The sequence below is a fragment of the Macaca nemestrina genome, chromosome 9 (assembly GCF_043159975.1).
Source record: "Macaca nemestrina isolate mMacNem1 chromosome 9, mMacNem.hap1, whole genome shotgun sequence".
NCBI lineage: Eukaryota > Metazoa > Chordata > Mammalia > Primates > Cercopithecidae > Macaca > Macaca nemestrina.
In genome coordinates this window covers 44,056,170-44,071,005 of record NC_092133.1, presented here as the reverse complement: position 1 = coordinate 44,071,005, position 14,836 = coordinate 44,056,170, and the positions used below count along the sequence as shown (strand labels likewise).

At 35.4% G+C, this 14,836-nt stretch overlaps 1 protein-coding gene across 3 annotated transcripts in view; it reads left to right on the top strand.

The window, feature by feature from the left end:
- LOC105480525 (kinesin family member 20B) overlaps positions 1 to 14,836 on the top strand; it is a 69,658-nt gene that overhangs the window by 33,506 nt on the left and 21,316 nt on the right. For all 3 annotated transcript variants that reach the window (XM_011739549.2, XM_011739540.2, XM_011739556.2), the window contains exons 20-23: positions 2,257 to 3,490; positions 3,831 to 3,969; positions 8,696 to 8,815; positions 10,747 to 10,807. In XM_011739549.2, coding sequence (XP_011737851.2) covers positions 2,257 to 3,490; positions 3,831 to 3,969; positions 8,696 to 8,815; positions 10,747 to 10,807 — 1,554 coding nt within the window. The remainder of the gene's footprint in view (positions 1 to 2,256; positions 3,491 to 3,830; positions 3,970 to 8,695; positions 8,816 to 10,746; positions 10,808 to 14,836) is intronic.

Below are 14,836 nucleotides of genomic sequence, written 5' to 3'. Positions count from 1 at the left end.
TTACATGCAGCAGTGCTGTCAATTAAGGACTTTATAATGTAACAAACTGATATGTTAAGATCCCAAAGGTATTACAGAGGTCCCTGTCAACTTCTTGAAATTTTCAAAAATAGTACCCCAGAACACTAATTCTCAAAATGTTGCATGTAAAATACATCCTAGACTTACCATATCAGTATATTTGGTGTTTGGTAGGAATCTGCATTTTAATAATCTCCCTGGATAATTCCTCCCAAAAAAACTAGAAAATCACCCTTGTGTAAATAAATGTTTTTTAGTGTTTAAAGAGAGAACATTAAAATTTTAAACATAAAGTTACCATAAAGTAACAAAATTAATATAACTGGAATATGTCAGATTCATGAACTTACATACATCTAGAAGAAGAATAAATTACTATTGCCAAAACCATATTTATAAAGATTGTTTTCTGTACCATGATATGTCTTAGAGATAGAAAAGAAGAACATATGTGGTGTAGTTAAGTTTCCAAAATACTACATTTAGGATTATTATTTTATTTAGGTTTATTGTTTGTGATGAGTGAGATATAGGGAGTCTGCCATCAGGGAGTTTAAAATCTAGTAGATGAGAGAGACAAACATATTTCAATAAAATATAAAGAGCTGAGATGCGTAGGATAATATTCGGGACTCATTAAAAAGAAAACTGTACAATATACTTTTTAGAGTCAATTAGATACCAATGGAAAGTAATAGATTTCTTAACTAGAAGGATTTCAAGCCAACCCTACCTTGTAATTGTCTTCTGCTCTTATAGATTAGTAACCCTTGTACTTCATATTATATCTGGGATCATTAAACATGGAGAAGTTGATTCTTACATACTTAGTGAGGATACCACATAAAAATACAGGTTAATTAAACAAAAATGGTCAATGAGGGAGTGAATGGGGGTCAGAAGAACATATGGAATTGATTGTATTAGAGCAATGTCGTGCAGAAAATTCACATACAAATTATACCAGAACAATGTTGTAAAGTCCACTTATAAACATCATATAGACATCAAACCGTGAAGTATAACAAAACAGGAAAAAATTTCTAAAAATGAAGAGTCAGATTCTGGCCTGTTTTGAAGTAAGGTTTCAAGGATCTGAGACACTCATCTGACCCTTAATGGAAATTGTATGAAATATAAAAAGATATGTAGATATAAATTTATATATCTAGAAGATTGTTAATTATATTTCAAGATTTAATCATAGAATCTATGAGGAAAGTTTAAAATTGTGTAATTTATACTGGGCACTTACGTGGGGTGAGTTTATTTGTCAGAGTGAACTTATGAATTAAATTGTAGCTAATAGTATATCTGTTCTGGGTATAGTTTAATTTGTATTGATTATAATGGTTAAAGTTCTTACATGTGCATAACATTTACAAAGTCATTTAACTTAAATTATATATTAGCTCATGTTAGTCTCTTAGCATTATTCTGTAGAGTAAGTTGGGCAGGTAGGGATATCCTTATTCTAGAAATATAGATACTAAGCCTGAAAAAGGCAGACTTTTATGCATTTTCAATTAGTTGAACCCTCATGTACAGATTTTCAGGTTCTATTAATAGTTAAATCCATCCAACGCACAGTGTTGTAAACTCATTTGTCTTCTTGATCTTCACAACTTTGAGATAGGTGGTATTATTCCTATATCACATTTGAGGAAACAGTTGTAGTATGAAGCAGTTTATTGATGGTTATAGCTAGTAAGGCTATATTATATGAATTCCCAAAATTTTAACATTTCCCTTCCAATTTTAGCTATGAAAATTTAAGATATTCCATTTGCCTATCACTAATATAGTAAAAGCTACAATATAATTATAGTTTAAAACTGTTCTTTAGGATCTGGAATGTCTGCCTAGGGTTTCTCGTCGTCTCCTCCTCTCTGTCCCATATTAAAATGATAATAAAGATTTTTGGTACAAAATTTAAATAACACTGAAAGTTAGAAATAGCTGGTAATGCTACTCAGAGGTAGGTAGCTACGATCATTTTGGTGTACTTCCTTTGCTAATTTTGTATTACCTTGTGAAATAATAATTTTTACATAAATGGGCTCATACCATACGTTTTATAACCTGGTTTTTCTTTTTTTCTCAACAGCTTATTTCATTTTTTTAAATTAGAAGTTTACTTTTACATGTTTTGTATGTTTGAATATTGGCTTATATGGTGACTTTTTGGTTTTATTAAGGTTTGCCAGATTAATAACAATTTTCTTATTTTTAAAGGATCTACCCATGTTAGTTCAGCTATCACTGAAGACCAAAAGAAAAGTGAAGAAGTGCAACCAAACATTGCAGAAAATGAAGACATTAGAGTTTTACAAAAAAATAATGAAGGACTGAAAGCACTTTTACTCACTATTGAGAATGAACTTAAAAATGAAAAGGAAGAAAAAGCAGAATTAAATAAACAGATTGTTCATTTTCAGCAGGAACTTTCTCTTTCTGAAAAAAATTTAACTTTAAGTAAAGAGGTCCAACAAATTCAGTCAAATTATGACATTGCAATTGCTGAATTACATGTGCAAAAAAGTAAAAATCAAGAACAGGAGGAAAAGATCATGAAATTGTCCCATGAGATAGAAACTGCTACAAGAAGCATTACAAATAATGTTTCACAAATAAAATTAATGCACACGAAAATAGACGAACTACGTACTTTTGATTCAGTTTCTCAGATCTCAAACATAGATTTGCTCAATCTCAGGGATCTGTCAAATGGTTCTGAGGAGGATAATTTGCCAAATACACAGTTACACCTTTTAGGTAATGATTACTTGGTAAGTAAGCAAGTTAAAGAATATCGAATTCAAGAACCCAATAGGGAAAGTTCTTTCCACTCTAGTATTGAAGCTATTTGGGAAGAATGTAAGGAGATTGTGAAGTCCTCCTCCAAAAAAAGTCATCAGATTCAGGAATTGGAACAACAAATTGAAAAATTGCAGGCAGAAGTAAAAGGCTATAAGGATGAAAACAATAGACTAAAAGTAGAGGAGAATGAGCATAAAAACCAAGATGACCTACTAAAAGAAAAGGAAACTCTTATACAGCAGCTGAAAGAAGAACTGCAAGAAAAAAATGCTAGTCTTGACATTCAAATACAGCATGTAGTTGAAGGAAAGAGAGCACTTTCAGAACTCACACAAGGTGTTACTTGCTATAAGGCAAAAATAAAGGAACTTGAAACAATTTTAGAGACTCAGAAAGTGGAACGTAGTCATTCAGCCAAATTAGAACAAGACATTTTGGAAAAGGAATCCGTCATCTTAAAGCTAGAAAGAAATCTGAAGGAATTGCAAGCACATCTTCAGGATTCTGTCAAAAACACCAAAGATTTAAGTGTAAAGGAAGTCAAACTGAAAGAAGAAATCACACAATTAACAAATAATTTGCAAGATATGAAGCATTTACTTCAATTAAAAGAAGAAGAAAAAGAAACCAACAGGCAAGAAACAGAAAAGTAAGCTAAATGTTATTCAAAATATTTTAAAATACACAAAGCATTCATTTTGCTATGCAGCTTTAAAAAAATTAGATGGTCATACTTAATCTGGTAAAGCGTATTATGTATGATGAGTGAAGAACTTGAACTTTGTCCATATAAACCTTTGGACCATAGGTTATATGAAAAGATCAGCTTATAAAAATCATATGAAATATTTTCTGAAGAACTCATTCATAGTTTGGATATTCCAAACTTGTGAAAAGATGTAATTATGTAAAGATTGTTACCATTTCACATGTGTGGTCCTAAGTAGTTAATAATACATTACCATAGAAAAGTGGTTTGTATTTTTTAGATTGAAAGAGGAACTCTCTGCAAGCTCTGCTTGTACCCAGCATCTGAAAGCTGATCTTCAGAGGAAGGAAGAAGATTATGCTGAGCTGAAAGAGAAACTGACTGATGCCAAAAAGCAGATTGAGCAAGTACAAAAAGAGGTAGATTATTTGAAAAGTTATGTGACCAGTTTATGATAAAGATTGTTTTCCTTATATATCAAACTTAGACATTAATCTTAGGATTGAATAGAACATTTATCCACTTTATAATTTTTCTTAAAATTACTAGAACAGTTACTTCACAAGAGAAAATTTAGCAGATTTAAACAAGCTGAAGAATGTCCAACATTAAGAGAAGTATGTGCCTTATGAAAGATTAGTCTTTTTCTTCTTTAAGAATTGCTAAATGTAAGTCCTTACAAAAAAGTGGAAAGCAACTTTTGTTTACAGATAGTACTTAGGAGAATGTGCAGTATGATTTTTTAGTTTTTATTATAATTTAATTTTTAAATAGGGAATGCAAACACATTATTCCAAATTTGAAATATAATAAGATGTATACAATGAGAAAGAAATACTTCCCACTCCTTCGAGCTGTCAGGTTTACCTTCATGGCATCAAATGTTACAGTTTCTTTCTTTTTCTGCACTTCTCCCTCCTTCCCTTTTTCTTTTATGACCACTTCATTTTCTGTTGTACTTAGACCTTCTCGAAAGATTGGAACCCTTTTTTTTTTTTTTTTTTTTTTTTACTTTGAGGTAGTTACTAAAGAATACTTAAATGTGTATGGTCTGACAAATATTAATACAACAAATGCTGTTTCTGCCACTATAAAAGTGACTACAGAAAGTTGTGTTTATCTAAACTTTAAAAAAAATAATTTCACCATATTTGGTTTTTAATTTCTAAACAGTGTTTTCTTCTCAGACTTTTGTTTTTCACATCATATTTCTGAGACTGATTTATTTTATAGTCGTAATTAATCATTTTCACCTCTGTATAGTATTCTGTTGTGTGACTTACCGCAATTTATTTCATCTCTTGCTGATGACCATTTAGATGGTTTATGATTTTTTTGCCTACAGCAATAGTGCGAATATCTTCTATATGCTCTTGGTACACATATGCAAAAGTTTATATACCAAGTGGGGAGTTACTGGGTCAGAGGATATGAAAGGTTATCTCATGGTAGTTTTAATTTGTATTTTTTTGATAGCTAATGAAGTACAGCTTCTATTCATATTTCTGTTTGCTATTTGTCTATCCCAGTTTCTGCTGTGTGAAGTCATTTGTTCATTTTAATCGTGCTGTCCTTTTTTAAAAAAAAAAAAAAAAAGGAGTATACAGTTTTTATTTTGTATTTATTTTTAAAAAAATTTACTGGTTTATTATAAAGAATATAACTCAAGAACAGACAAATAGAAGGGATGCACAGGACAAATTAAGGGGGATGGAGGGTGGTGCAGAGCTTCTGTGCCTTCTCTGGCTGTACCACCCTCCCAGGACCTCAATGTGCTCACCAAGTGGGGCGCTCTCTGAACCTCACTGTACAATGGTTTTCATGACTCCATCTCCAACCCTGCTCTCTTCCACAGAGGTTGGTGGGTGGGACTGAAATTTCCAACTCTTTAATCATTTTTGGTCTTTTGGTGAGTAGCCCTAACCTTAAGCTATTTCAGAAGAGCCTCCAGTCAAAGCTATTTCATTAGCATAAATTCAGGTGTGATAAAAAGGGGGCTCTTTTTTCTAAGTTTATTTATTTTGTTTTGAGACAGGATCTTACTCTGTCACCCAATCTGGAGTGCAGTGGCATGATCATAGCTCACTGTAACTTTGAACTCCTGGGCTCAAGTGATCCATCTCCGCCTCCCTAGGAGCTGGGACTACGGGTGTGCCACCATGCCCTAGCTACTTTTAAATTTATTGTATTGTTAAAGTCTTTTTGTATTGCTACTTATAGAGGTATCTGTTTTCAAGTAATGTTTTATTGTATAGATAGTGAGTCCCCAGCCTTTTCGGTACCAACGATCGGTTTTGTGGAAGACAGTTTTTCCATGGACCAGGGTGGGGGTTACTTTAAGGATGATTCAAACACATTACAGTTATTGCGCACTTTATATTATTATTACATTGTAATATATAATGAGACAATTATACAATTCACCATAATGTAGAATCAGTAGGAGTCCTGAGCTTGTTTTCCTGCAAATAGACGGTCCCATCTAGGGGTGATGGGAGACAGTGGCAGATCAGCAGGCATTAAATTCTCATAAGGAGTGCGCAACCTAGGTTCATCGCATGCAGAGTTCACAATAGGGTTTGTGCTCCTATGAGAATCTAATGCCTCTGTTGATCTGATAGGAGGCAGAGCTCAGGCAGTAATGTGAGCGATGGGGAGTGGCTGTAAGTACAGATGAAGCTTCACTCCCTTGCCTGCTGCTCACCTCCTGCTGTGTGACCCAGTTCCTAACAAGCTATGGGTAAATACTTGTCTGTGACCAGGAGGTTGGGGATCCCCCCTCATATAGGTGACTATTTAACATTACTCTAGTAATGGGTATTAAGAGTATTTTCTATTTCTCAAATGTGTAGTTTTAAAGCAAATGATAATAATTGTAGCAATTTAGTCTAGGCCAGCTACTATGCTGAGTTGACAAATTATCTTAATCCTCACACAATTTGGGGTATAGACACTGTTTTTAACTTCCATTTTGTTGATGAGAAAACAGACATTGAGAGATACAGTAGTCTCCCTTTACTGGCAGTTTTGCTTTCTGTGGTTTCAGTTACCTGTGGCCAACCATGGGCTGAAAATACTAAATAGAAATTCCAGTAATAAACAGTTCAGTTGCAGGTCATTCTGAGTAGTGGGTCAAAAGCTTGTGCTATCCTGTCCTGCCTGGAGTTGGAATTATCCCTTTGCCTAGCATATCCACATTGTTTGTGCTACCTGTTAATCACTTAGTCATCTCAATTATCAGATCACCTGTCATGGTATCAGGGACAGTGTTTGTGCTCAAGTAACTTTTATTTTACTTTATAACGGTCCCAACATGCAAAAGTAGTGATGCTGGCAATTCAGATAAGCCAAAACGTTCTTGTAAAGGGCTTCCTTTAAATGAAAAGGTAAAAGTTCTTAATAAATAAAGAAAAAAAATATTGTAACCTGTGATTGCTAAGACCTATGGTAAGAACAAATCTTTCATCTGTGAAATTGCGAAGAAGGAAAAAGAAATTTATGTTAGTTTTGCTGGTGCACTTCACTGCAAAAGTTATGGCCACAATTCATGATAATTTCTTAACTAAGATGGAAAAGGCATTACATTTGTGGGTGGAGGATGCAAACAGAAATGTGTTTCGATTGATGGCATCTGGGTTCAATACTATCCATTGGGGATCTTGAAATACTATCCAATGTTTCAGGTATCCACTGGAGATCGTGAAACATATCCCCTGTGGATAAGGGGGAACTTGTCTAAGTTCACTTGTCTTAGTCTTAATATGACTTGTCTGAGTTCACTCAGTAATAAGTGCTAGAGACAGAATGGAAACTGAGGCAGTCCTTACATGCATCTTTGTGCAGCACATAGCCTCTATTATTATTAGTTATATAGTTGATGAAGATGGTGTTTATTACTTGAAGCCTCATATTTTTAAACAAAATAAGCAAATATTGTGAATATGTGATTATCATGTATGTATTATTGGAACATAAAGCTTAATGTAAGAATCCCCTGAACATACCACTCTGACTGTAATAAGGGCATCTTCATGCCTTTTTTTTTTTTTTTTTTTTTTTTTTGTGGGGGCAGAGTCTCACTCTGTCACTCAGGCTGGAGTGCAGTGGCATGATCTCAGCTCACTGCAACCTCCGCCTCCCGGGTTCAAGTGATTCTCCTGCCTCAGTCTCCCAAGTAGCTGGGACTAAAGGCACATGCCACCATGCCCAGCTAATGTTTTTTGTATTTTTAGTAGAGACGGAGTTTCACTGTGTTAGCCAGGATGGTCTCGATCTCCTAATCACGTGATCACTCGCCTCCGCCTCCCAGAGTGCTGGGATTACAGGTGTGAGCCACCGCACCTGGCCTTCTTCATGCTTTTTATGGGGCATCTTTTCATTTAATTTCCTTCCATTTTTGAGCTCTCTAGCGGGTGTGAAAATGGAGTTTTGGCAGTAAAGCTCCACAAGGGAATAGAAGAGAAGGCTCTGCTCCCAGTTAGATAATTTCCCTCCGGAAATCCTGGCAAGATGTACTGAAAGGTTTCAGACAGGGTTGGTATGATGGAATCTGGTATAAGGATGTACCTATATTAGCTTTTTTGGGTGAGGAATTATTTATTAGTCCATAGTACCTCGATTTCCCTATGTTTATGGAATTAGATTACTGGCAACCGCAGAAATCAATTGACCTTCACTTGCGTGGCTACCTTTTGATTTTGTGATTGTTTCGTTTTCTTCTCTTCATGTCATTATTAGCTTTTAAAATATTTCTTGTATTCCTGGATTATATTACTCAGTAAACTTTGGAAATTTGAATCAATATTTTACCCTCAGAATATCTTTATTGATTTCTCCTTGGTAATTATTTTCCTATTGTTTACAGATGTTATGATTCTTTTTTGAGAGAACTTACAAAGTTTGAGATTCTTAAAATAATGGAACGAAAAATTGAATTTTTCATATGCATTCTTCATTAGAGTATTAAAACATTTTCTAATAATTTGAAGCTATAGTGTGTTTGATTTGTAGTATATTAGAATCTGTCATTTTTTTTTAGGTTTTAAAGGATGTGAACTTTGAACATAGTTGCCATGAATTTTAAATAACAAAAAGCAATTGGTATTTTCAAAATATTCAATTTGTTTTATAAACATTATTTTGTAGGTATCTGTAATGCGTGTTGAGGAGAAATTACTGAGGATTAAAATTAATGAACTGGAGAAAAAGAAAAACCAGTGTTCTCAGGAACTAGATATGAAACAGCGAACCATTCAGCAACTCAAGGTAAACAGCTTTGTTTTTAAAGATGGTTTAAATGCATTCTCTTGGTATATTTTAGTGTACAAAAATGTACAAGTTTGTTTTTAATAACATCCTGTTTTGACTTTTTCTAGAATCTAGAAATAAATTATTTAAAATTAAATAGGCAAAAAAGAAAAAAAAAGATAAAATTAAGTAGGCCAGTAATGACTCTCTTCTAACAAATAGAATATGGAAAAGAAAAAGTAATATCTTCATAGTGAAGAAACCTAGCAAATACCACTTTAACCAAGTGTTTAAGAATAACTTTACCGTTAGTCATATTGATGCTATGTGCTTCCTGGTTTGATGTGACCAGAAGGGCACATCCCCTCTTTAGTATTCTTTCCCTAAATTTATAACCTCAATCTCTTCATGAGAACACATCAGACAAACCCAAATTGAGAATGTTCTAGTGCTTGACCAGTATGAAGTATAAAGTGTCAGGGTCATTAAAGACAAGTAAAGACTGGGGAACGATGGTGAAGTCTGGAGTGTAATTAATAGTAGTATACCAATGTTAATTTCTTGATTTTTGACAAATGTACCATGGTAGTGTAATATGATAACATTAGGGGAGGCTAAGTTCTTTGGAACTCTTGCAAAGCTAAAATTATTTTGAAATAAAATGCAAAAAAACAGAAGTAGTCCAGGTCTTACAGCAAATTCCTTTTAAAAATGATACTTAAAAGGCAAAATCCCTTTATTGTATATGGTTATTTCTTGCTTGTTATCAACCAAATGGATGAGGCAACAATAAAAAATATAATTTGTCATATTATTTTCATGTTTGCTTTTAAATGAAGCAAACTAATGAATATTCAGGTATAAATACATGATTTTAATTCTTAACTGAATGTAATCGTAATAAAGCATTCTATAACAATAGGATCCTAGATCTCCGTGTTCTGTAATGATTCACTCTTAAGACTTACAAAGTGAGGAGATAGTGGTGACATTAGATAAGATTGGGGGTGAAGTTTGGATTACATGATAAGTTAAAACTAGAAGTGTAGGATATCTGGTCCCCATAATTTAATCTTGCCTCTTAAGGCTTATTTTTTTCCAATCCTGCAGCTACTTTCTAGGTAAAAGGGGTGGAGAGCTCTTTTTTTCCTCCATTTTGAGTTTAAGTTTACCAGTGAGGAATCTTTTAATGGTTTTTCTTGTTCCTTCTATGTTAAATACACAGTAGAACTTCATTTTCCCCTGTTTCTGGTTTTTGTGGTTTGTAAGAAAATATTTACCTAAAACGTTGAATAAGTAAAATAACTGGGTCATAACTCAGATTAAAAGTATAGGCCAGGTGCAGTGGCTCACGCCTGTAATCCCAGCACTTTGTGAAGCCAAAGCAGATGGATCACGAGGTCAAGAGATCGAGACCAGCCTGACCAACATGGTGAAACCCCATCTCTACTAGAAATACAAAAATTAGCTGGGCGTGGCAGCACGTGCCTGTAATCCCAGCTACTCAGCAGGCTGAGGCGGGAGAATCGCTTGAACCCGGGAGGTGAAGGTTGCAGTGAACTGAGATTGCGCTACTGTGCTCCATCCTGGGCGACAGAGGGAGACTCCATCTCAAAAAAAAATAATAATAAGTATAAAGTGGTTCTAAATTTACTTTTATTTTTATTTTTGAGACCGAGTCTCGCTCTGTCACCAGGCTGGAGTGCAGTGACGTGATCTTGGCTCACTGCAATCTCAGCTCACTGCAATCTCTACTTCTTCTTTCCCCTGCTCTCACCCTACTCTTTTCTCCAAGATGAAAGAAAGTTGGAAGACTGGTACTAGCTGGTATACCAGCCATATAGGAGACTGATTTCAAACTTAATATTGAGCCCTGTTTTCAAGATCCACTGTTAAATATTGTGTTTTTAAGTTAATTTGCATTTAATTCATATTCTCTCAATTTGTAGGAGCAGTTAAATAATCAGAAAGTGGAAGAAGCTATACAACAGTATGAGAGAGCATGCAAAGGTCAGGAACAAGTTTGTACTTCTAGAACGGAAAAAGTTCCCTTATTCCCCTTGCAGGGCATGCGATGGGGGTATGGCTTGCTTCATTGGTGCCCTGCAGCTCAAACCCCTAGAGGGGGAGCATGCAGATGGGCAGGTCTTGAGTGTGGGCTCCGACCCCATGGCAGCATCTAGGGTTGAGTGTTTACAGCTCCTGAAGCCCCAGTAGGCGTGTGTTACAGGGTGTTCTTTCAGCCTAGCCATCCGCAGGTGGCTTGTGTTAATCAGCTCAGTTAGACCCTCTGCCTTATCTCAAGGACAGAGGGCTTTCTGTATCCCGGGATTCTTGCTCTATCGTACTGGAAAAATCGGATCACACGTGGGCGTGGAGAATGAGTGCAAGGTTTTATTGAGTGGAGGTAGCTCTCTGCGGATGTATGGGGAGCCAGAAGGGGATGGAGCGGGAAGGTGGTCTTCCCCTGGGCGGCCGGACTCTCATCTGACTGCCCCCAACCGAATTCCGTGTCGTCTCACAGTAGATAGCCTGCCAGCATCTGCTGGTATCTGCTGGTGTGTTCTTCTGCCAGTGTGTTCCTCTAGACGTTCAGCTGCTTGTGTGTGTGCCTACCAGGGTCTCAGGGGTTTTATAGGCACAGGATGGGGGTGTGGCAGGCCAGGGTGGTCTTGGAAAATGCAACACTTGGGTGTGAAAACAGGAGTGCCTGTCCTCACTTAGGTCTGTGGGCACAAGCCCGAAGGTGGAGCCCTCGCCAGGGACCCTGCCTTTCTGTACCCAGCACTTCCCTGCCTGCCTCCCGTATCACTTGTAGTACTAAAATGATTACAAAATAGGTAGTTGCAATGACAATTGGTTAACATTTCCTTTGAAAATTCTGAAGTGAAGTGAGGGCAACATAAGATGCAGCTTTATTAAAGGAGAAAAGTAGTGATACTAATGAATAATTTATTAACTTAAAGCTTATTCTTAGAAAATTAAAATAAATAGTCAAAGCAACATTGATTTCTTGTAATGGCCAGTATTTTGTGAAAAATAAAGCCGGTCAAAGTTTTATATAGGTCACAATGAATGGTGTAGATTTCTGGACAAAATTGTGTAAAGAATAAACTTCAAATAAAATATCTTTAAAATTAAAATGTGTATTTTAAAAAAGTTTTAAAAAGCTGCTTAGTAATTTATATTCAAATCCTAGGTGCTGAATTATGAGTTATGCTTTTCTTACTCAGATTGTATTGATTTGTTGCTTGAAATATTGCAAAATTACTTTTTTTTTTGAGATGGAGATTCACTGTTATCGTCCAGGCTGGATGTAGTGGCACAATCTCAGCTCACTGCAACCTCCGCCTTCCTGGTTCAAGTGATTCTCTTGCCTCAGCCTCCCGAGTAGCTGGGATTACAAGCACCCGCCACCATGCCTGGCTAATTTTTGTGTTTTTAGTAGAGATGGGGTTTTGCCATGTTGGCCAGGCTAGTCTTGAACTCTTGACCTCAGGTGATCCACCCGTCTCAGCTTCCCAAAGTGCTGCAATTACAGGCGTGAGCCACTGCGCCCAGCCACGGAATTTCTTTTATAGATGATACTTATTTCTGTTATTAAAATGATACAGACTCCTCTCCTCCTCATTACCCCTTAACTTCTTTGTTCTGTGAGTGAGAGAACTAGGATTTGAACCCAGGTGTGCTTCACTCTTAAGTCTCAGACTCTCTTTACTAATCCATGTTATTTGTACTTAGGCAACAAAAGAAAGGGTAAGACAACCAGATTATTACTTATTTAGCTGACTTGTACATTGGTGGGGTTAACTTGGATGGATAACTTGGATGTGAAGATATATCTCTGCACACAGTACTGTTTTCTTCTGCTTTTCTCAGGCCTTGTCACCCTAACAGCTCCTATTTCATAGGAAATAGTTCATAGCTCTCTTTTAGGATTCCCCTTTACTCTGGCTCCTTGTCCCTGTTGGTGAATGTGGACACATCTTAGATATTCTGGAAAAGTCTACCCTTGGACCAGGTTGCCCTATAGCTTTTATCGTATTTTAATTTTTGTTTTCTTTGCCAAATGCGGAGAAGTATGGCGTAGGCCTACTGTGACTATTTTAATCTGACTTCCACCTTTTCTATGCTTCTAAGTCACTTGTAACCTACATATGTTAAAATCTGTCAGCATTTTGCAATCCCTCCTTTTTATTTTTATTATTTGATGTTATTGTACACTCTTCTTTTCCTCAGTTATGTTTATAAAGTAGTATTTATTGTATGTGTATTTTTTCTAAATATCAAGGTAATCTATAGCTCCTCCCACCTTTTGAAATTCTCTTGTCTCAGCTTTTATGATCTATTATGTACTACTTACCACCTTTCTCTCAGAGTGAGTCTCAGCCACTCTGGCAACTTTCCTGATTAAGATGTCATCATCTTTTTTTTATTTATCTTTTCCGTTAGAGAGAAGATGCTCCTATGATTTTAGTTGCGTATGAGACATTTCCCTACAAACAGACAATAAACAAAACTATGTCTTTAACTTTTAAGGCTTTCCCTGCCTTCTAGATTTCTGTTTATTTATGGAGTGCCCTTCACGTACCTATCTTTAATATTGAATTATTAAGCAATGGAGATCTAATACATATAACATAAAATTTACCTTTTAAAGGTATACAGTTTAGTGGGCTTTAGTACTTTCTATTCACAAAATTGTACAACCATCACCACTATCTAATTACTGTATGTTTATAGTTACATAAAGAAAGAAACCCTTCAAAAAGAAACCCTGTACCTATCAGCAATCATACCCCATTTACCTCTTCCCGCCAGCTCCTATCAGCCTCGAATCTACTTTCTGTCTGTATGAATTTGCCTATTATGACATTTCATGTTAAGTCAGTTCATACAATATATGGCCTTTTGTGTTTGACTCTTTTACTTAGAATAATGTTTCCAAGTTTCATCCATACTGTGTATGTATCGGTACTTTATTCCTTGCTATGGCTGAATAATATTCCACATTTTATGTATCAGTTGATAGACATTTGGGTTGTTTCCACTTTTGGCTTTTATGAACATTTATATGCAAGTTTTTGGGTAAACTTATATTTTTAATTTTCTTGGAGATGGTCAGCAAGTGCTGAATGTGCAACACTTGATTGCTTGTTCATTTAGTAGTCATTTATTTCACTATGATTGCCCATAGCTTTCCTTAGATAATATCTTTAGATAGCTATGATGAGATATCTATCTCAGACTTCTTTACTTTGCTTTATTTTCCATTTTATCTTTGTTTATTTTGGGGTTCCTTCCTGAAATAAAATGTAAATTACTGGAGTCAATGGCTGATTAAATAATTATCTTTTTGCCTTTACTGCTCTAGTTTGCAAGCTTTCAAATAATAGGTGACTAGCCATTAGTGAGGTTATCATTGGTGTTCTGGAAATTTTTTAATTGATAACTAGATTTGTAAATTGTTTTTCTAGTCCTCAGTTTAGAGTCAAAAATGCAAAGTGTAAGAGGGAGGGAATTCTTTGAATAAAATTATAATTGTGTAATATGAATATATTTGAAAATCATGCTTTTTGAAAGAAAAGATTTATATGATAATATGAAGGTGACTTTAATCCTAGGAGGAATTCTGTTTTACTAGCATACCTGAAAGCCTGCATCAATGGAAAAATACTAAAAACTGCTCATACAGTTTTCTCTTACTGTTTAGTTTGTTTTACCTTTGCTTTATGTGCACTTTGAGGGAGCCATCTTTGGGTACTTGTGTTACTAAAAGCATCCTGATATGCATTTATAACTTTATCACCTCTGACATCAGTAATGGTTGGTAAGAGTTCTCTGAAATGAGCCCTGCTACTATGTGCCATCACCAGAGGCGACAAACTGATCTTCCCTCTTTATCCGTTTCCTCAGACAGGGTTAATATAGAGTTGCTTACAATTAATTGCTGTAGTCATTCTTCAAGGGCCAGAAACAATTTTAGGAAGACTGTTAATACTAGCTTTTCAAAAGCCATTTCTGAGGAGCTGGTTTTAA